General features: G+C 45.2%; 1 protein-coding gene across 1 annotated transcript in view; it reads right to left on the reverse strand.

Annotated features, from left to right (window-relative positions):
* Positions 1-8894: 8894 nt before the first annotated feature.
* zgc:63863 (uncharacterized protein LOC393372 homolog) overlaps positions 8895-22059 on the reverse strand; it is a 44801-nt gene continuing 31636 nt past the window's right edge. The window contains exon 8 of the mRNA XM_067968875.1: positions 8895-12322. Within this exon, the coding sequence (XP_067824976.1) occupies positions 12067-12322 (256 nt within the window). The 3' untranslated portion in view covers positions 8895-12066. The remainder of the gene's footprint in view (positions 12323-22059) is intronic.

Below are 22059 nucleotides of genomic sequence, written 5' to 3' on the forward strand. Positions count from 1 at the left end.
GCCGGCAGAGACACGCTGGGCCGAATGGCCTCCTTCTTTGCCCAAAATTTTCTGTTTCTGTTACTATCCTCCTCACTGTTTACTACACTTCCAAGTTTTGTGTCATCTGCAAGTTTTGAAATTACGCCTGCAGCTCACCAACCTTATTCACCATGCTTCGTGCACTGCAAATCTATCTTTCACCTTCTCGTATTCTCTCGGTCTGATCCCACCTGATACTGTACTATTTCTTACCCTAGTGCTATCTGTCTCTCCCAATACTTTGTGCATCTTGTTTCTTCTTTCTAATGCTACATCCTGGTGCCCACCCCCCTGGCAAATTAGTTTAAACCCACCCCACAGCACTAGTGAACCTCCCCACGAGGACTTTGGTCCTAACTTTGTTGAGGTGCAACCCATCCTGCCCCAGAACTGCGACCGATGCCCCAAGAATCTGAAGCCCTCAGTCTTGCACCATGTGTCTAGCCACGCATTAACCTGCCTTATCTTCCTATTTCTGCACTCACTAGCGCTTGCTCTAGGAGTAATCCAGAGCTTACTACCTTTAAGGTCCTCCTTTTTAACTTCCTCCCTAGCGCCTGAAACTCCAGCCACAGGACCTCATCCCTTTTCTTTCCTCTGTCTTTGGTACCCACATGGAAGATGATTTCTGGCTGTTCCCCTTCCTCCCGCAAAATGTTCTGCACCTCTCCGTGATATCCTTTACCGGCACCAGGGAGGCAACACTATGCTGGACTCATGTCAACGGTCACAGAAACACCTGTCTGCCCCCCTGACTATCGAATCCCCTAAGACTACTGCATTTCTACACTTCACTGTGTCCCCCTGTGCAGTCCTTTGCCCCATGGTGCTATGCTCAGGACTGCACTCCTTCAAGATGTCCTCACCCTCACTGGTATGAATACCGGTTTGAGAGAGCCATACACCCAGGAGATTCCTGCAGTGCCTGCCTCTTCCTACCATTTCGGACGGCCACCCACTTGCTATCCTGAACTCTCTGTGGCTGTGGGGTGACCACCCCCTGGAACGTACGATCCAGGAAACCTTCAGCCTCCCTCATGCTCTGCAGTGACTCCAGCCACCCCTCAAGCTCAGAAACCCTCAGCTTGAGCTCGAGCAACTGGAGGCATTTCCTGCACCTGTGGCCCTCCGGAACAAATGAAGCGTCCTGAAGTTCATTCATGGCACAGGAATTGCAGGCAATGCAGGAATCTCTGCCCCAGATCCTACTCCCGCCACCCCACCCCACCCCCCATCTTATTAGTTTACTGTCCTATTGACAGCCCTATTTATCCTTAATGCTAGGACACTGGTCCCACCGCGGTTCATGGCCTCAGGACGTCCCAAAGTGCTTTACAGCCAATGAAATACTTTAGAAGTGGAGTCACTGTTGAAATGTAGGAAAAGCGACAGCCAATTTGCACACAGAAAGGTCCCACAAAACAGCAATGTGAAAACGACCAGATAATCTGTTTTAGCGATGTTGACTGGGGGATAAATATTGGCTAGGACACCAGGGAGAACTCCTCCGCTCTTCATCGAAATAATGCCACGGGATCTTTCAAGTCCACCTGAGGGGGCAGGCGGGGCCTCGATTTAACGTCTCATCCGAAAGACGGAATATAAGTTGCTGTTGTAGACACCTTTGTAGTTACTACGTTAACACAAAGATAGAGGGAAACAAGTGAAAATGGAATTTTTTTTTTAAAAAGTGAAATAACAACTGGCTGTTTATTGAAGCTTTCGAATGCTAGATGGAGCTCAATGAGATAGTTTTATTGCACATATCAGGCTTCCCGCTCCCCCATAAGGCTACAAGCTTTAAAAGCAAACAAATTGTTTCAACATATTTATACATATAAATCAACGGCGAATGTCAACATGTTTATATTTCTACAGCATACAATAAATCCAATCACCACATGGTCAGACGCAAGATGGCAGGGAGAAGGGCACTGTCCACAAGCTCTAAAGTGACCTCTTAGACCTACCAAATCATGTGGCATTCTTGGTAAAGAATGAGACTCCAGCAATTGGATGCGCCTGATTCCAGCAGTAATATTAAATAAATAAATAAGAAACCGGTTCTCACATTGTCCCTGCTGTGGTGGAGGAAGTGATGGCACCGGGCCCTGAATGTACATGTGGCCTGAGTGCATCCCATGACCCAAGTCCCTGCTCACACGTGGAGCTGGATTGGCAAGTCTGCACGAGCAATCTTAGAGCAACAACTGGTTGGCCACCAGAGGCATTCCATTAGGAGGGTGGGAGAGGGAGGAGGTCACACACACCCACCTTCGGTGGACCTTAAAATACATCTGATGAGTTTGAAAGGAATGGCGTATACTCAGTATGAAATAGTGAGCAGCGACCCATGACCCTGGCTGGCTGGCTCTACAGGCAGTCAGCATCAATAATAATTACAGACAGCTCAGCATGTTGTGCAACAGAGCGGAGAGATGTGGGGCTATTTCATGGAGCTCGAACCCAAAACTTCAGTAAGAATCACAGATCATATTTGACGAATTCAGCCGCTACAAACCAATGGCACTAGGTGTAAACCAGTACACCTGTGGAATGCAATCTCAACAACTTGCATTTATATAGCACCTTTAACATAATAAAAACATTCCAAGGCATTTACAATCCCAATCCCCAAAGAAACCCTGGATGACGGACTAAAAAGGCATCATAAAATAGTGGCCCTGATCATCATCACAGAGCTAATTAGCATCTGCAAGACGAGTTAATATTTCAGGTGGGTCCTGTGTCTATCGTCTCTCTCACCTGCAGACAGGCCTGTTATGCATTTCGACAACTTTGTTTTTATTTCAGATTTCTAGCTTTCCTGTGTATGTGTTCTTAAAAAACAATTTCAAACTTTGTTATTTCCATTATTTCAAGCCGCCTCCTCCTCCCACCCCCAAGATATCTGTAGATTTTTGTTGGGGCAAGGGTATTAGGGTTATAGAACCAAGGTGGGTAGATGGAGTTAAGATACAGATCAGCCATGATCTAATTGAATGGTGGAACGGGCTCGAGGGGCTGATTGGCCTCCTCCTTACAATTCCCCCGCCCCCCCACTCCACCCCCGTCAATATCAACAATCAGCTCTACCCAGGCTTGTTGTCCTTTCTTCCCTCTGCATGCACAAATGTTTATATACCCTGCCTTCCCTTCCACACAATGTTAATCACCAGTTAACCGCTTGACAATAGGGCCATTTGGGGAAACACTTGGGCCACAGTCCCACCCACCTTCTAGTCAGATAACGGTCAGAATATCACACTGCACAGGTGAGAAGGGCGAATGAACTCTTCGCATTTTTTAACCACAGATTTTTGTGCTCATCAAAGGTGAGGGATGCAGTTCTGGGACATGAAACATATCCAATACAGGTGTTGGTACCAAGGACAGGTATCTCACAGGTGGATGAAGCATGACAACAGGATACTTAGAAAGTAATAGGATTTGGCAGAGTCAACATGGATTTATGAAAGGGAAATCATGTTTGACAAACCTATTGGAGTTCTTTGAGGATGTAACTAGTAGAATAGATAAGGAAGAACCAGTGGATGTGGTGTATTTGGATTTTCAGAAGGCTTTCGATAAGGTCCCACACAGGAGGTTGGTGAACAAAGTTAGAGCACATGGAATTGGGAGTAATATACTGGCATGGATTGAGAATTGGTTAACAGACAGAAAACAGAGAGCAAGAATAGACGGATCTTTGTCAGGTTGGCAGACTATGACTAGTGGGGTACCGCAGGGATCAGTGCTTGGGCCCCAGCTATTCACAATCTGTATCAATGATTTGGACGAGGGGACCAAATGTAACATTTCCAAGTTTGCTGATGACACAAAACTAGGTAGGAATGTGAGTTGTGAGGAGGATGCAAAGAGGCTTCATGGGGATATAGACTGGCTAAGTGAGTGGGCAAGAACATGGCAGGTGGAATATAATGTGGAAAAATGTGAAGTTATCCACTTTGGTAGGAAAAACAGAAATGCAGAGTATTTTTTAAATGGTGAGATTGGGAAAGGTTGATATTCAAAGGGACCTGGGTGTCCTTGTACATGATTCACTGAAAGCTAACATGCAGATGCAGCAAGCAATTAAGAAGGCAAATGATATGTTGGCCTTTATTTCAAGAGGATTTGAGTACAGGAGTAAAGATGACTTACTGCAATTATATAGGGCCTTGGTGAGACCGCACCTGGAGCATTGTGTGCAGTTTTGGTCTCCTTGTCATAGAGGGAGTGTAATGAAGATTCACCAGACTGATTCCTGGGATGGCAGGATTGTTGTATGATGAGAAATTGAGTAGACTAGTCCTTTATTCTCCAGAGTTTAGAAGAATGAGAGGTGATCTCATTGAAACATACAAAATTCTTAGAGCTCGACAGGGTAGATACAAGGAGGATGTTTCCCCTGACTGGGGAGTCTAGAACCAGGAGTCAGTTTCAGAATAAAGGGTAGGCCATTTAGGACTGAGATGAGGAGAAATTTCTTCACTCAGAGGGTGGTGAATCTTTGGAATTCTCTACCCCAGAGGGCTGTGGAGGCTCAGTCATTGAGTACATTCAAAACAGAGATCAATAGATTTCTAGATATTAAAGGCATCAAGGGATATGGGGATGGTGCAGGAAAATGGCGTTGAGGTAGAAGATCAGCCATGGTCTGACTGAATGGCAGAGCAGGCTCGAGGTAGCCGGATAGCCTACTCCTGCTCCTATTTCTTATGAAGATCCCTGTTCTCTGCCCCAGCAAAGTGCCTCAAGTCCTGTGACACCAGTGTGACTTCTCTCTTCCTCCCCCCACCCCCCCAATTTCCCACGTCAACTGTCCTACGGCCTTTCCGAGACTAGGAGGTTAATGCCAAATTAAGGGCGGGTAGTGCTGTAGCGGGAGCCCATACCCTGTCTAGGAACTGAATCGACACTACCTATGGGCAGAGTCAGAACACACAAACTTGTATCCCATCATTCCGGGTTGGATTTAAATCCAGGTCCGAGGAGAGAGCTGAACATACACCATTTAGATACATCAGGCTCCACTGTGCCTCGAGAACGTAATTTGAGCTTGTCTGATCTTTCTTTGTCGCTCAGCCCCTCTTTTACGCTTCTATCTGTCTTGCTGGTCTGTTGTGTAAATATTGATGTGGAGATGCCGGTGATGGACTGGGGTTGACAATTGTAAACAATTTTACAACACCAAGTTATAGTCCAGCAATTTTATTTTAAATTCACAAGCTTTCGGAGGCTACCTCCTTCCTCAGGTGGAGGTAGGCTCATGTGGAAAGGAGGCTACCTCCTTTCCACATCGTTCACCTGAGGAAGGAGGTAGCCTCCGAAAGCTTGTGAATTTAAAATAAAATTGCTGGACTATAACTTGGTGTTGTAAAATTGTTTACAAGTGTAAATATTGGGCAGGATGTTGCTGGAGCAGGACATCTCGTGCCGTTTGTCAGATATTTTCCTGTACCCTTCCGCTCAAAAACGTTTTGCACCGTGACTTGCTGGAAGTGTGAGTTGACAACGGCGTGGTGAAGGCAACTGGGCTACTGGGACCTCGGTGAACGGAGGGACCAATGAGAGCGAAACACAGAGGAATGACAGAGCAGGGTGAATTAGAGTCAAATCAGGTACAGAAAGGGAAACAAAGAGAGAAAGATTGGATCAAGTGCGAGAGAAAAAGGAGACGAAGGAAAAGAAAAGGAATTTAAAATTTAACAATCGACTATACAGGAACGAGATTGAAGAGTTTAAACTGTTCCCTTTCTGGGCCAGAGAGGTTGATTAGCATTAACAATTACCACACAGTTAAAAAGGTACTTATGCTCTTAATTGCCAGACATAACTTTCTGCAGTGAGTTTAACGGGCAATTAATGTGCAAATCCAGCAAGTTCTTAAAAATAACAGGGAGGTTAAGGGCGAGATGCCCTTTGTGCGAAGCAAATGGTGAAGGCGTAAATCGACCAGCAAGTTCTGGAGATTTGCAACTCAAGGTGTATCTCTTACTCCTGTGAATATGCTGGCTGATTGATAACAATTTGCGTCGTTAACACACCGTTATTTTTCCAGCAAGATCCAGCCCATTATCTTTTGTGTGATTTGAGGATCAAAACTGGACATGGCCTTCTAAGCATGGGTTGACTGTTGCAACCTCTGCAAACTCACGCTCCGCTCTTCTGGCTATATAACCGCCATTTGCTGAAAATGCTGATTTAATTGCTGGCAATTTCTGAAGAATTAGGGTGCGATTACATAGTGCTCGAGGATGTGTCTCAGAGAAGCACAAATGCTCGCAATGAAATAACATCACTTCCTTTACAATGCAAAGTAACTGCGATGATGTCACTGCACAGCCTCCTTGTGACAGAAACTGCCTTCAGAGTTTAAACCACAAACGAAGGGGCTCAGTTAGTGTTGATCAGGCACCGACACTGCCAGGGTATAAATAGAATGTGGAAATGGGCACAGTGCAAGGTACCCAGTGATGGTTATGTTGCACCGCTTGTGATCGCCTGCACACGCATGAGGTCATCCTCACCCCTGAAATATAAAATAGGTGCATGCTTCACGCTTTCCCCGAGTCCTGCAGCACACAGCAGCTGCAGGAACAGGTCGGCCTCTGATAACTAGCACAAGCAGTTTAGAACATAGGGCTGGAGAACATTTCATGGTAAAACCTTGGGGAGGTCCTTACATTTCAGCTACGTTCTACTGATTTCCAGAATTCCTGCAATGGAATTCTTTGCTGTGGGCTCCAGTTCGCACCCAGGATACTACACACCCAAGAGGAGTCATGATCTGGAATTTAATCAAAGGTTTCAGGTGGTTTATAAACACAACAACGGTTACCCGGGAGTGTGCTACAGGCTGGAATCTAATTGAGGCGGTCAGGTGGCTTATATATCAGGCATGATGGGCCGAATGGCCTCCTTCTGTGCTGTAACATACCATGGTACTATGAAGCCGGGAGTAAGTTATAAGCTGGAATCTAATCAACTGTTTTCTCTGCTGCTATAAGGGTACTATATGAATGCAACGGTTCAAGAAGGCGGCTCACTGCCACCTTCTCAAGGGCAATTAGGGATGGGCAATAAATGCCTGCCTCGCCAGCGACGCCCACATCCCATGAACGAATAAATTTTTTTAAATTCACTCTCGCCCCAACTTCTAGTGGCATGGCCCACACTGCAGAACTGCCCATAATTCAGCACACCAGCAATATCAGAGAGACCATCAAATTGCTGGTGTGGGAAACAGAATCTCACCGGGCCAGTGCGACAGGGCGCACCTTTCTTAATATGGACATGGGAGCATTGTTTGGATAGAGGGAACTTCACTCTGCATCTAACCCATCATATAGAGGACAAAGGCTGATGAAAGTTATACTAGGTAAGGTTAAGGAAGCTGGGTTTGTTATTTTTTTGGAAGAGACACAACCCAGGGGATCTAACTGACACTTTGAAGATAATGAAGGAGTTGACAAAGTTGATTCAGGCTAATCGGTGAAGGTCTCGGTGTAAGTGAGTTAAAAAGGATCAATCATTCACATTCCTGGAGAAAGAAGCGACTGAGGGATATGCGAGAAGGCAGGATCGTGGGAATTGCTAGGCGAAAAAAGCCCACGACCATCTAGTTCGCCTTCTACCATCCTGGTAGTTCCATGATACAACGATAATGGAGTTGTTGACTGATTATAGCAATCAATCTCCATCAATTAGTCTACAACAGACCCATGAGGGGAGGAAAACCCTACTGGTGGAGAGCTTTGGGAACTATAGGTCCAAAGTCACTGGTGACGAAAGGTCATCGACCTGAAAGGTTAACTGTTTCTCTCTTCACAGATACTGCCTGACCTGCTGAGCACTTCCAGCATTTTCTGTTTTTAATTCCAGTTACCTGTTCCTCCCAAGCATGCTACACTTACCACATGTGATGTCTCAAATTACTCATATACTGTGTCCCAAAATATTATCATCTGATAGGCAGGGGAGACTGTTGCCGTTTTCCTGTTCTAAAACCTAAGATGCAGCAGAAAGCTGTAATCAGCTGTAGCCTGTCTGGAAGCTTCGCTGTGACCATCAGCGGGGGACAGCAACGTACTGAGCATCAGCTGTCCGCATCGCTCTAGGAATAAGAACTTTTATTAAACGTTAGTGACAGACAATTAAGCTTCAAAAGAATTCAATGATTCACAAAGGATTATCTTGATCGATGTTGTTTCCCTTGCTGCATTCGATGTAATCCCATCTCCGCTACACTCCTGACAGAGCAGGGCAGGAGCAGCTCACTTCCTGACCGAGGGAAGTATCTTCAATTAACAAAGCCACGAACACCAATTACACTGTTTATACATAGCATACAAGGCTACGGACCAAATGCTGGAATATGGGATTAGATTAGACTGGGTTTGATGGCCGGCGCGGACACGATGGGCTGAAGGGCCTCTATCCGTGCTGTATAACTCTATGACAGCTCTCCTTCACTGCCAGCAGCTTGCTCCAGTGCGACTATCCAGATATTCTCGATGCTAAAGATCCTGAACAGCAGAGGATATCTTTCAGACATTCTGCTTTCACCATCTACAAGAGGTGAACTCCTGAATCACCTACAGCACTAACCTAAAACGGGCAGGATTCGCTGCTTCAATGTCAACATCCAAGGAGGCAACTTTGGTTCCACGTGAACAAAGAACATTCAGCATTTCCCTTTTACTCAAAAAGAACAAAATAAAAAGCTTCAAATGTGATTTCTTGGGGCCAGCTCAATTTTAGAGGTTAAAGTCTCGGTTTCAGTTAAGGCTCTGTACAACTGAAACCGAGACTTTAACCTCTAAAATTGAGCTGGCCCCAAGAAATCACATTTGAAGCTTTTTATTTTGTTCTTTTTGAGTCAGACCCCATCAGGAGTACTGCGTTCAGTTTTGGGGAAAACACCCCAGGAAGAATATACTGGCCTTGGAGGGGGTGCAGCGCAGATACACCAGAATAATACCAGCCTTAAAGGGTTAAGTAATGAGGACAGGTTGCATAAACTTGTCTTGTATTCCCTTAAATTTAGAAGGTTAAGGGGTGATCTGTTCAAGGTGTTTAAAATGTTAAAAGGATTCAAAAGGGTTGATATGGAGAAATTATTTCCTCTGGTTGGAGGAACAAAGAACGAGGGGACATAATCTTAAAATTAGAGCTAGGCCATTTAGGAGGGAAATCAGAAATCATTTTTTCCACACAAAGGGTAGGTGAGAGGGGAGAGATACAAAAGGGTCCAGAGGGGCAATTTTTTCACTCAAAGGGTGGTGAGTGTCTGGAACGAGCTGCCAGAGGCAGTAGTAGAGGCGGGTACAATTTTGTCTTTTAAAAAGCATTTGGACAGTTACATGGGTAAGATGGGTATAGAGGGATATGGGCCAAGTGCAGGCAATTGGGACTAGCTTAGTGGTATAAACTGGGCGACATGGACATGTTGGGCCGAAGGGCCTGTTTCCATGTTGTAACTTCTATGATTCTATAAATCTGGAGCTTTCTCCTCCCTCCCTCCCTCCACACCACCAAAGGCTGTGGATGCTGGGTCAACTGGAGCTTTCAAGACTCAGATCGACAGATTTTTGTTAGGTAAGGTTATCAAGGGATCTGGAGCAAAGGCAGGTAAATGGAGTTGAGGTACAGGTCAGCCGTGGAGCAGGCTCGAGGGGCTGAATGACCTCCTCCTATTCCTATGTTCCTACACTCATTGTAAGTTGCTCAATTACAACACTATCTCTGCTGTACACCTGCCCCCCCACCCACTTATTATCAGGTGGTCATTATCCCCATTATATACCCACCCTTGTTTTAAAGCTCTTGGTTCAACACCAAGGTGAGGACAGTGGTTCTTTTTAAAAAAAGAGATCTAGTACAACAATTGCAAGCATTTGCAACTAGAAGATATCTAGCTCACAAAATGTGTCTGCGGGTTGCTGATGGCACATGATCCTGAGAATCTACACCCAGGTACCAAGAGGCATGCGATAAGCCTTTACACAATCCAATGCACATTCCAACAACCCTGGTCTTGAACTTCCGGCAAACTCCCCGCGATCCACCACACTTACAACCTTACATCTGGACCTGCCATTAGGATGTTATATTTTTATAAAAAGTACAATGTATGTACAATCATCACAGTAAAGGAAAGGACTTGTATTTATATAGCGCCTTTGCAAATTCTCAGTTAACGAAGCAGTCTGCCTGCATGCAGAAAGCCCTGGACAACATCCAGGCTTGGGTTGATAAGTGGCAAGTAACATTTGTGCCACACAATTGCCAGACAATGACCATCTCCTACAAGAGAAAGCGTCTAACCACCTCCTCTTGACATTAAAATGGCATTACCGCTACTGGAGCAAGTCAGAGGCTGGGTATTTTGCAGTGAGTGGCTCACCACCTGACTCCCCAAAAATCTCTCTACCACTCACAAGGCACAAGTCAGGAGTGTGATGGAATACTCTCCACTTGCCTGGATGGGTGTAGCTCCATCAACATTCAAGAAACTCGACACTATCCAGGACAAAGCAGTCCGCTTGATAAGCATACCATCCACTGGCTTAAATATCCACTCCCTCCACCAGCACACCGTGGCTACGGAGTGTACTCTCTACAGGATGCATTGCAACAACTCGCCAAGGCTTCTTCAACAGCCTCCCAAGCCCACGACCATCACCACCTAACAGGACATCCACCTCGGACACATATCGCCATCCCTGCATTGTCGCTCGGTCAAAATCCTGGAACTCCCTACACGATAGCACTGTGGGAGCAGCTTCACCACATGGACTGCAGTGGTTGAAGAAAGCGACCCCACCATCTTCTCAAGGGCAACTAGGGATGGGCAATAAATGCCAGCAACGCCTGCATCCCGAGAATTAATTTTTAGCCTCGGGCCATCCCAAAGTGCTTTACAGCCAATGAAGTACTTCTGAAGTGTAGTCACTGTTGTAAAGTAGGAAACGCGGCAGCCAATTTGTGCACAGCAAGGTCCCACACACAGCTATGAGATAAATCAATTTTAGTGATATTGGGGTTAAGGGATATTGGCCAGAACACCAGTGAGAACTCCTCTGCTATTCTTCGAAAGTGTGTCACGGGATCTTTTACGCCACCTGAGGCGGCAGACGGGGTCTCGGTTTAACGTCTCATCCAAAAGCTGGCACGAATACACTCAGCTTCATCTCAGAACAGTCGCCAGCATGAAAAAAGTACCTCTCCTCTACTCTCAGGGCATGCTCTTCCATTCACTTTTTACACCACATTAAGTTGTAAGACACTTTGGAGACATGCTTCACATGAAACTCCCCAAGGCCCATTCTACACTATAAGCTAAATACCCCATAGGCTTGTGTGACACTAGGGGGGTGATTTTAAACCCCAAGAACGGGTGGGTTGGGGCGGGTGGGAGTTGAAAATAGTTGGTTTTTTGGGCCGCGACCGCAACCCGGCTTTATTTCCGGGTTTAACGTCTGCGTGTAAAAGTACAAGCTACCCACTGGGAATGCAAAGTCCGATAATTTTGCGGTCGTGACCCAAAAAAAACAAATATTTTCAACTCCCACCCACTCCCAACCCACCTGTTCACGGGGTTTAAAATCACCCCCTAGGCGCCCATCTGACCAAGCGTGGATACACAGAGACCAGCTCCCTAATCTCCCACCCGAGTGCCTGCATCGATGTAAGAAAATGGAAAGAGCAACCATCAAATGCTTACTTTTTTCCAACTTCTTTAAGTTGCCCTTGGCTGCACAATTGACAAGGTAGGTGGAGGGCCAGTTCTCGGAGGGGGAAAAGGCAAGAAAGACAGGGTATGGCTGGTTCTCCAGTGCCCCTCCCTTCCCTCCCATTTTGGCTGCGATTGGAAACGATTAATGTAAAGCCCACATCTCGCACCTCCCTGGCACAGGTTTTTGGCACACTGCGCCACTTGGGCGCCTTGCATTACTGGTTTCGATTGCTGCGTGTGCTGCAGGGGTGTCTCTCTCGGTTCAGCAGGCCGTGTGCCGCAGATGCTTCCTCGGATACCGGCTACGGAAACAGCTGCAAAACAAACTCGGGGGCCCACTCCACCGCTGTGTTAACCACGGCAAAAGCGGCCGCTCCCAGGGTCGCCGTCAGTCCCCACACCGCCATCTTGACCAGCTGATTGGCCCCTGCCAGCGGAACCGCCAGAGTGTTGGTGGGTATCGGGCGGGGTTTCTCCCTGAACTGTTTGCGGAGCACGGCGTCTGGACGCTGCTGGGATGTCGCCACCTGGAAGTCCTGGAAGGTGCTGATGGCGATGCTGTGGAGGGAGAAGGAAAACGGTTAAAACACGGTGATTCGTGGCAGAGGCAACGAGATTTAGATCTCAAGCAAAACTTCCAATGGCAGTCCTCAAATATGGATGCAAATCCATTCAGAAGAGTGTTTGGATGGGGGGGGGGGGGGGGGTGGGGGGGATTTACTAGAAATGGTACTAGGGATGATGGACTTCAGTTACGTGCACAGATTAGAGAAGTTGGGATTGTTCTTCATAGAGCAGGGAAGTTTAAAGGCAGATTTAATATGATGTTCAAAATTATGAAGGGTTTTAATGGAGAAAATTAGGAGAAAAAGTTTCACTGGCAGGAGGATCAGTAACCAGAGGACACAGATTTAAGGAACCAGAAGGGAGATGAAGAAATTTTTTTTTTTTTTAAAAACGCAGCAAGTTGCTATGATCTGGAATGCACTGCCTGAAAGGGTGGTGGAAACTAGTTCAACACTAACTTTCAAAAGGACAGCGGATAAATACTTGAAAGGAAAAATTTGTAGCGTTATGAGGAAAGAGCAGGAGAGTGGGACTAATCGGATAGCTCTTCCAAAGAGGCGGCCCAGCACGATGGGCCGAATGGCCTCCTTCTTTGCCGTATGATTCTCAGGCTCTTGTTACTTAATTTTCACGAGACTCGTGTTTGACTCAAGAAGCTGTAGGAAAATCTGATGCAGTAACAATGCTCTACACCCAGATGTCTTTGGCCTGTAAATGTGAAAGTGTATTTACTAACTACACTCCTTGTGACAGAGCATCAATGCTGCTTATCTTTAGTACAGGTGATGAGGAGTCTGGGATGAGAAAAGGCTACTTGGACCAGTGAAGCTCAGCCCTCTGGTACATTATTGCAGCTTGTTGCATTTTGAATAACCCCAATATTTTTGCCTCTATTATCTTACTTGATGGGAAAAGCTTAATTTTCAATGATCAGATATCTGTTCCAAATGTACTTTTCACTCATTTTAATTTACATCCTCTGGGCCTACTTTCATGGAGTATTTTGAAGAAATACTTTGAAGAAATATTCTGGATCTAGCTTCTCTATACAATGTTCGTTAAACATATGCACGTTGACAGGGTCCCGCTTTCTATATTGTCAAGACTAAGCTTCTCTAGTCTTTCTTTACAGTCTTGATAGATAGGTCAAAAAAAGAAAATGAATCTAGTCATGTTGCCCATCAGGGGAACAACAACTTGCATTTATATAGCGCCTTTAATATAGTAAAACATCCCAAGGCACTTCACAGGAGCGATTATCACACAAAATTTGACATCGAGCCACATAAGATGATATTAGGACAGGTGACCAAAAGCTTGGTCAAAGAAGTAGGTTTGAAGGGGCATCTTAAAAGGAGGAGAGGTAGAGAGGTTGAGAGAGGGAATTCCAGAGCTTAGGGTCGAGGCAGGTGGAGGCACGGCTGCCAATGGTGGAGACAACCAGGGACGCGCAAGAGGCCAGAATTGGAGGAGTGCAAATATCTCAGAGGGTTGTAGGGCTGGAGGAGGTTACAGAGGTAGATGAGGGTTTCAGCAACAGATGAGCTGAGGCTGAGGCGGAGACGTGCGATGTTATGGAGGTGGAAGTAGGCGGTCTTGGTGATGGAGAGGATATGGGGTCGAAAACTCAGCTCAGGGTCAAATACGATGCCAAGGTTGCGATTGGTCTGGTTCAGCCTCAATGGTCTAGTTCAGTTCCACAACGGCATTGAATATATTCAAGGCTGAGATGGTTAGATTTTTGGACTCTACGGGAATCAAGGGATATGGGGATCGGACGGGAAAGTGGAGCTGAGGTCAAAGATCAGCCACTGAATGGCGCAGCAGGCTCGAGGGGTCATATGGTCTACTCCTGCTCCTATTTCTTATGCTGTATTCACCTTTTAAGTTGCAATTTTCTTTAAAAGCGGTTCCTTGTTAAACTCTCAAAAAATTGCCACAATAGGCTATCAAAGCAGGGAAAGGAACTTTGTATTCAGCAGGGAATCAAATGTTGTAGGGGTGGGGGAGTGCTGTCCACAACCAGAATAATCATAGATGAGCGTGGAGCGTGTACATCTCTCGAGCGTGGAGCGTGTATACATCTCTCGAGCGTGTATACATCTCGAGCATGGAGCGTGTATACATCTCTCGAGCGTGGAGCGTGTACATCTGTTGGGGCAGCAAGTTCCCTTCCCTGAAGGACATTAGCGAACCAGTTGGGTTTTTATTCTGCAACTTTCGCAGTCATTTTTATCCCTCACAAATTTCACAACTTGCCGTGGTAGGGTTTGAACTCATGACCTCGGAGTTGCTAGGTCCAGTACCCTAATCACTACACCACCAAACCCATTTGCAACATAATGCTACTTCTGCTATATCCAGTAATAACTTAACCTGACAGTGGGTTTGTGAATGATCTGGTCATCTCACTGGACACCCTGGATCTACGCATCAATCCAACAGAAAATAGCAAAACTCCAATTCAACTCAATCTTTTTGAGCGCAAGGGAGGGTTTTGTCTTTCATTTTGCCCTCTTACAGAATGTAGAAAGTTAAGAGATAATGTGCACAAGATGCATAGCAGGACGATCAGCACCTGGAGTTGAAAAGGGGTTATTATGGGGAGAAAGTTTTGTCCAGACACTCTCTTCAGATGGTGAGCAGTACCAGGATTTTCCGTCTTTTAAAATAATAATTCAGCAAGTTTCACTTGTTAAAATAGTTACTGGGAATTCATCACGATGGAACAGTTTGCTTTTACAGCAGGTAGTGGGTTAGGTTTCAGCTTCCTGTGTAATGGAGAGTGATGACGTCGGTTATTTCACCAATATCAATGACATTAGGTTAAATCAATATAAATCGAGGTCAAATTACACAAACTGGCAAAATTAAAGCTTTACTTTTTTTAAATTTACTGTTAAGCAAAATGAACCAACAAGGATGCAATTGCATCATTGGCTTACAATGACAGTTCAATGACAGCAACACAAAATGGCCGACAAGGACACTGTTATCTCAGAATCAGCACAGAATTACACTGAATGTACAGCACAGAAACAGGCTATTCAGTCCAACTGGTCCATGCCGGTATTTATGTTCCATATGAGCCTCCTCCCTCCCTACTTCATCTAACCCCATCAACATATCCTTCCATTCCTTTCTCCCTCATATGTTTATCGAGCTTCCCCTTAAATGCATCTATGTTAATCGCCTCAGCTACTCCTTATGGTAGCGAGTTCCACAATCTAACCACTCTCTGGGTAAAGAAGTTTCTCCTGAATTCACTATTTGAAAGATCAGTGACTATCTTATATTTATGGCCCCTAGTCCTGGTCTACACCGCAAGTGGAAACATCTTCTCTGCATCTACCCTATCAAACCCTTTCACAATCTTAAAGATCACTATCAAGCACCCCTCAATCTTCTCTTTTCTAGAGAAAAGAGCCCCAGCATGTTCAATCTTTTCTGATACCAGAACCGAGAGGTTATAGCTATCATCCTAATAAATCTTTTTTGCACCTTCTCCAGTGCCTCTATATCCTTTTTATAATCTCCAACCTCCCTTTCCTCTCCAAAATCCTTAAATGTGTAAACGTCTTGTCGCCTCCCAAATCCGTGCCCATCTTTCCTACAACTCCATGTTTGAACCCCTCCAATCAGGTTTCCAGCCCTACCACAGTACTGAAACAGCCTTATCTCAAAGTCACAAATGACATCCTATGTGACTGTGACCGTGGTAAACTATCCCTCCTCATTCTTCTCCACCTTTGACACACTTGACCACACCATCCTCCTCAAACACCTCTCTTCCGTCATTTGGCTGGGTCCACTCACCTAGTTCCATTCTTATCTGTCCAGTCGTAGCCAGAGAATCACCTGCAATGGCTTCTCTTCCCGCTCCCGCACCATTACCTCTGGAGTCCCCCAAGGATCTATCCCTGGCCCCCCTCCTATATCTACATGCTGCCCCTCAGCGACATCATCCGAAAACACATCAGGTTCCACATGTACGTTGATGACACCCAGCTCTACCTCACCACCACCTCTCTCAACCCCTCCACTGATTTGTCTCACTGCTTATTCGACACCCAATACTGGGTGAGCAAAAATTTCCTCCAACTAAATATCGGGAAGACCGAAGCCATTGGGGCAGAGATCGCTCAACAGCGCTCTCTGTTGTTAATGGTGAAATGGAGGAATGAGTTCCGGCGTTCGCACATGCGCAGTGAAACGCAGAAATCCAGAACCTGCTCCTAGTGGTTCGCCAGCGATAACAGCTTCGAATTAAAAGCGACGTCGCACGCTGCAATCAGAGAAATCATTGAAAAAGTGCAAACTTGCTTATCTGCCTAGCTGGAAATTATGCCAAACAGGTACACTTAAATACAGGTCTAAACTAATTTTTAACAGCACGGTAAGTCTTAATGATTGCCAAACAACTAAAAATTAACTTTTAAAAACGTGGAGTCTCATTACTCCTTATTTTAATAATTTTTGGTTGTTAAAATGTTTTTTTAATTAATTAAAAAATTCTTTAAAATTTTCCCCTCTGTCTGTTATTTACTTCAATTATTTCTTACTCTCTTTTATTCTGTCTATAACTGTTTTTACATTGATTTAAAATGTTGTACCTTTCACTTCCTGGTTTAACATTGGAAGGCAGCAAAGACAGTGATCGCAGTCATCAAAAATGCTGCAATCTGATTGGTTGAGGGGAGAGAGCGATCCTCTCACTTCTCCTCGGGTCCTAGCTTCGCCTGAACTGACGCTGGGCTCTTCTCCGCTTCCTATTGGAGGAAGTGGCCGAAGAATAGTTTGTGGTTAGTATAAATCTATGGAGCGGCAAGCAGTGTTGGTTTGCCACTCAGAGCAATTTCTACCCCATTGTCTTGAGTCCCCGCCACAAACTCCGTTCCTTAGCCACCGACTCCATCCCTCTCCCCGGCCACTGTCTGAGGCTGAACCAGACCGTTCACAACCTTGCCGTCCTATCTGACCCCGAGATGAGCTTCCGCCCACATATCCTCTCCATCACCAAGACCGCCTACTTCCACCTCCATAACATTGCACGTCTCCACCCCTGTCTCAGCTTATCTGCTATTGAAAGCCTCATCCATGCCTTTGTTACCTCTAGACTCGATTATTCCAATGCTCTCCTGGCCAGCCTCCCATCTTCCACCCTCCATAAACTTGAGCTCATCCAAAACTCTGCTGCCCGTATCCTAACTTGCACCACGTCCCGTTCACCCATCACCCGTGCTCGCTGACCTACATTGGCTCCTGGTCCGGAAACGCCGCGATTTTAAAATTCTCATCCTTGTTTTCAAATCCCTCCATGGCCTCTCCCCCTCCCTATCTCTGTAACCTCCTCCAGCCCTACAACCTTCCGAGATCTCTGTGCTCCTCCACTTCTGGCCTCTTGTGCACCCACGATTTTAATCGTTCCACCATTGCCAGTTGTGCCTCCAGCTGCCTATGCCCCAAGCTCTGGAATTCCCTCCCTAAACCTCTACCTTGCTCGCCTCCTTTAAGACACTCCTTAAAACCTACCTCTTTGAGCAAGCTTTTGGTCACCTGTCCTAATATCTCATGTGGCTCAGTGTCAAAATTTTGTTTGATAATCACTCCAGTGAAGCGCCTTAGGAAGTTTTACCATGTTAAAGGCGCTATATAAATGCAAGTTATTGTTGTTGATAATATGGAGACCAGACTCCAAGTGTGGTCTAACCAAGATTCTAAACAAGCTTACAATTCTATCCCTCTAGAAATGAACCCCAGTGCTTGGTTTGCTTTTTTTAAAAAAAATGGCCTTATTAACCTGCATCACTACTTTTAGTGATTTGTGTATCAGCACCCCCAGATCCCTCTGCTCCTCTACCCCATCTAGACTCTTATTATCCAAGCAGTTTGTGGCCTCTTTATTCTTCCTACCAAAATGTACCTATATTGAAATTCATTTGCCAATTACACGCCCATTCTGCAAGTTTATTAATGTCTTCCTGTATTTTGTCTCAGTCCTCCTTAGTATTAACTATTTGGTGTCGTCCACAAATTTTGAAATTGTACTTCTGATTCCAAAGTACAAATTGTTTATGTAAATGCTGAACAGTGGTCCCAGCATCGATCCTTGTAGAAGGCCACATTCTATCTTTTGCCAGTCTGAGCAACTACATTTAATCCCTACTGTTTTCTGTTTTGTAGCCAGCTTGCTATTTATCCCGACTCCACATGCTCTGACTATGCGATACCTTATTGAATGCCTTTTGAAAATCCAAATATATTACATCTACTGCATTACCCTTGTCTACTCTGTTACTTCTTCAAAGAATTCAATAAGGTTGGTCAAGCATGGCTTCCCTGTTGAAATCCATGATGACTATTCTTTATTATATTTTCGGTTTCTAGATGTTTTTCTATTACATCTTTGAGTAAGGATTCCATTATCTTTCCCATCACCGACATTAAGCAAATTGGTCTGTAGTTCCCTGGACTTGTTCTATCTCTCTCTTTAAATACAAGAATCATAGGCCCAAGAGAATCTTGAAAGGCATCACTTCAATACAAGAGTACAAGACTCACAACTGCACCAATCCACATCCTCAGTAATACGTCAATCCAAGAACTCACTATTACATTGATCCCCATTCCCATCAACATATCAATGCTACATCTCACAACTACACTGATTTCCACCCTCATCAATCTATCAATGCAAGGACTAACAACTGCACAAATCCCCATCCTCAGTAATATCAATACAAGGACACAGTACTACATTGATCCCTATTCCCATTAATATATCAATGCAAGGATTCACTACTACACCGATCTCCATCCTCATCAATACATCAATGCAAGGACTCACTAACTACACCGATCTCCATCCTCATCAATCTATCAATGCGAGGACTCACTACCACACCAATCCCCTTCATCAGTAATACATCAATGGAAGGACTAACTACTGCATCGATCTCCACTCCCATCAATATACCAATGTGGAGGGTAGTAGCAAACATCAGGAGGACACAGACTGGTGAAATGGACAGACACATGGCAGATGAAATTTAACGCAGGGAAGTGTGAAGTGATGCATTTTGGTAAGATGAAGAGAGGCTATATAGAATCATAGAAAATTTACGGCACAAAAGGAGGCCATTCAGCCCATCATGACCGTGTCGGCCGAAGAAGAGCGACCCAGCCTAATCCCACTTTCCTGCACTTGGTCCGTAGCCCTGTAGGTCACGGCTCTTCAGGTGCACATCCAGGTTTAAATGAGTTGAGGGTTTCAGCCTTTACCACCCTTTCAGGCAGTGAGTTCCAGACCCCCACCACCACCCTCTGGGTGAAAACATTTCTCCTCAGCTCCCCTCTAATCCTTCTACCAATCACTTTAAATCTATGCCCCGATTATTGCCCTCTCTGCTACGGGAAATAGGTCCTTCCTATCCACTCTATCCAGGCCCCTCATAATTTTGTACACCTCAATTAAAATCACCCCTCAGCCTCCTCTGTTCCAAGGAAAACAACCCCAGCCTATCCAATCTTTCCTCATAGCTGAAATTCTCCAGTCCTGGCAACATCCTCGTAAATCTCCTCTGTACCCTTTCTAGTGCAATCACATCTTTCCTGTAATGTGGTGACCAGAACTGTACACAGTACTCAAGCTGTGGCCTAACTAGTGTTTTATACAGTTCCAGCATAACCTCCCTGCTTTTCTATTCTATGCGTCGGCTAATAAAGGAGTGTACAAACTTGAGTTGAGGGTACAAAATGTAAACTAAATGTTACAATTTTAAAGGGATGCACATGCACAAATCTTTGATGGTGGCAGGACAAGTTGAGTAGGCTGTTAAAAAAACATATGGGATCCTGGGCTTTATTAATAGAGGCATAGAGAAGCTAAACCTTTATAAAACACTGGTTGGGCCTCAGCTGGAGTAGTGTGTTCAATTCTGGGTGCCACACTTTAGGGAGGATGTCAAGGCCTTAGAGAGGGTGCAGAAGAGATTTACTAGAATGGTGCCGGGGGTGAGGGACTTCAGTTATGTGGAGAGACTGGAGAAGCTGGGGTTGTTCTCCTTAGAACAGAGAAGGTTAAGGGGAGATTTGATAGAGGTGTTCAAAATCAAAATCATGAACAGTTTGAGAGAGTAAATAAGGAGAAACTGTTCCCAGTGGGAGAAGGGTCGGTAACCAGGGGACACAGATTTAAGGTGAGCGGCGACGAGGAAACATTTTTTTTTTTTTTACGCAGCAAGTTGTTAAGATCTGGAATTCATTCCCTGAAAGGATGGTGGAAGCAGATTCAATAGTAACTTTCAAAAGGGAATTGGATAAATACTTGAAGGGAAAAAATTTACAGGGCTATGAGACTAATTGGATAGCTCTTTCACAGAGCCATCACAGGCATGATGGGCCGAATAGCTGCCTCCTGTGCTGTACCTACTATGATATGACTCACTACTAACTACACTGATCCCCATCCTCATTAATATATCAATACAACGACTCACTATTACACCGATCTCCACCCTCATCACGACCGCAACAACCCCGGTCCCAATCAATAGATACTGCACTGATGGCTCTGCTAATTTTCCAGGAGTAGATGCCAAGTTTAATCCCTGTTTTTGTTGAGGTCACTGATCTCATCTTGGGTGATAGGGTCATTCCAACAGACCTCACACCCCAGATATGAAGGGGTGGGGGGGGGGGGGGGGGAAGATAATTTTTAAAATTGCCAGGGTTCCTGCTCCCGATCACTATGCAAAGATCCCTGCTGGAAATGCCCATGTAGGAATGTCAGGCAAGTACAGGACAGGGGTCAGTTATGCCTTCCTGATACTTACTAACAATGGTAACTCTGACAAGCTACCATTGCGTGCCCAGCACCCTTGACAAGGAGTCAGCAACTTAATATAACAGGGGGAGAAGCAATTTGTGTTACTTATTTGCATTTCCCTCATTTTTTCCCTTGCTACTTTTTCTCCCCCACCAAACAGAACAAAAATTGTCAATGGTAGAATTTATAAACACCTGATTTGTTACATTAAGCTGTGGTTGAGACAAGTGTTTCAAAAGTTTATGCTGCTGACTCAGCAGTGACAGGCCGGCTGCTCAACGACATCCCAGTTATGAGTGCGCTCTGAAGGTGAAGCTGTTGTGCAGTGCGCAAGGAAATTGGATTCATGAGAAAGAAAGAATGGGAGAAGACACAATGAATTCAATGAATGAAGAGCAGTGAATGAAGCTGAATAAATGGAGAGGCTGAATCAGTGCCAAGTCAAACCTCAGTGCGGTCTGGCTCTTATCCAACTCATTTTCTTCTTATAATACTCTGCCCAAGAGTGCATATTGATACAGTTTGACAAAAAGAAAACAATTAACTTCCCTGGTCATTGCTGCGTTATCCAACCTCAGCCAGCAGAGCTAAAAAGTTAGTTTCAGCGTCTCTGCGCTAGGGAGGAGAGAACACAAACGGGCAAGGGTTGTTATCCAGTGACCCCTGCTTCTGCAACGTGAGGTGTTGTCTTCCCATAGTTAAACAGATTGTCGACAATCTCACACCAATAATGGTTACTTGGTGAAGTATCAAAGGACTGTCAGCACCCATGAAACTGCACCTCTAACGAGGGGAGGAGAAAACTGCTCTTTTTAAGAAAAAGTATACACAAACTTATTGGTACGAAAGCAGTTTGATTCCTTGTCCTTGTGCCAGTGGAAGCTCCCCCACTGGACCCAAT

This window comes from Heptranchias perlo, chromosome 2 (genome assembly GCF_035084215.1).
Source record: "Heptranchias perlo isolate sHepPer1 chromosome 2, sHepPer1.hap1, whole genome shotgun sequence".
NCBI lineage: Eukaryota > Metazoa > Chordata > Chondrichthyes > Hexanchiformes > Hexanchidae > Heptranchias > Heptranchias perlo.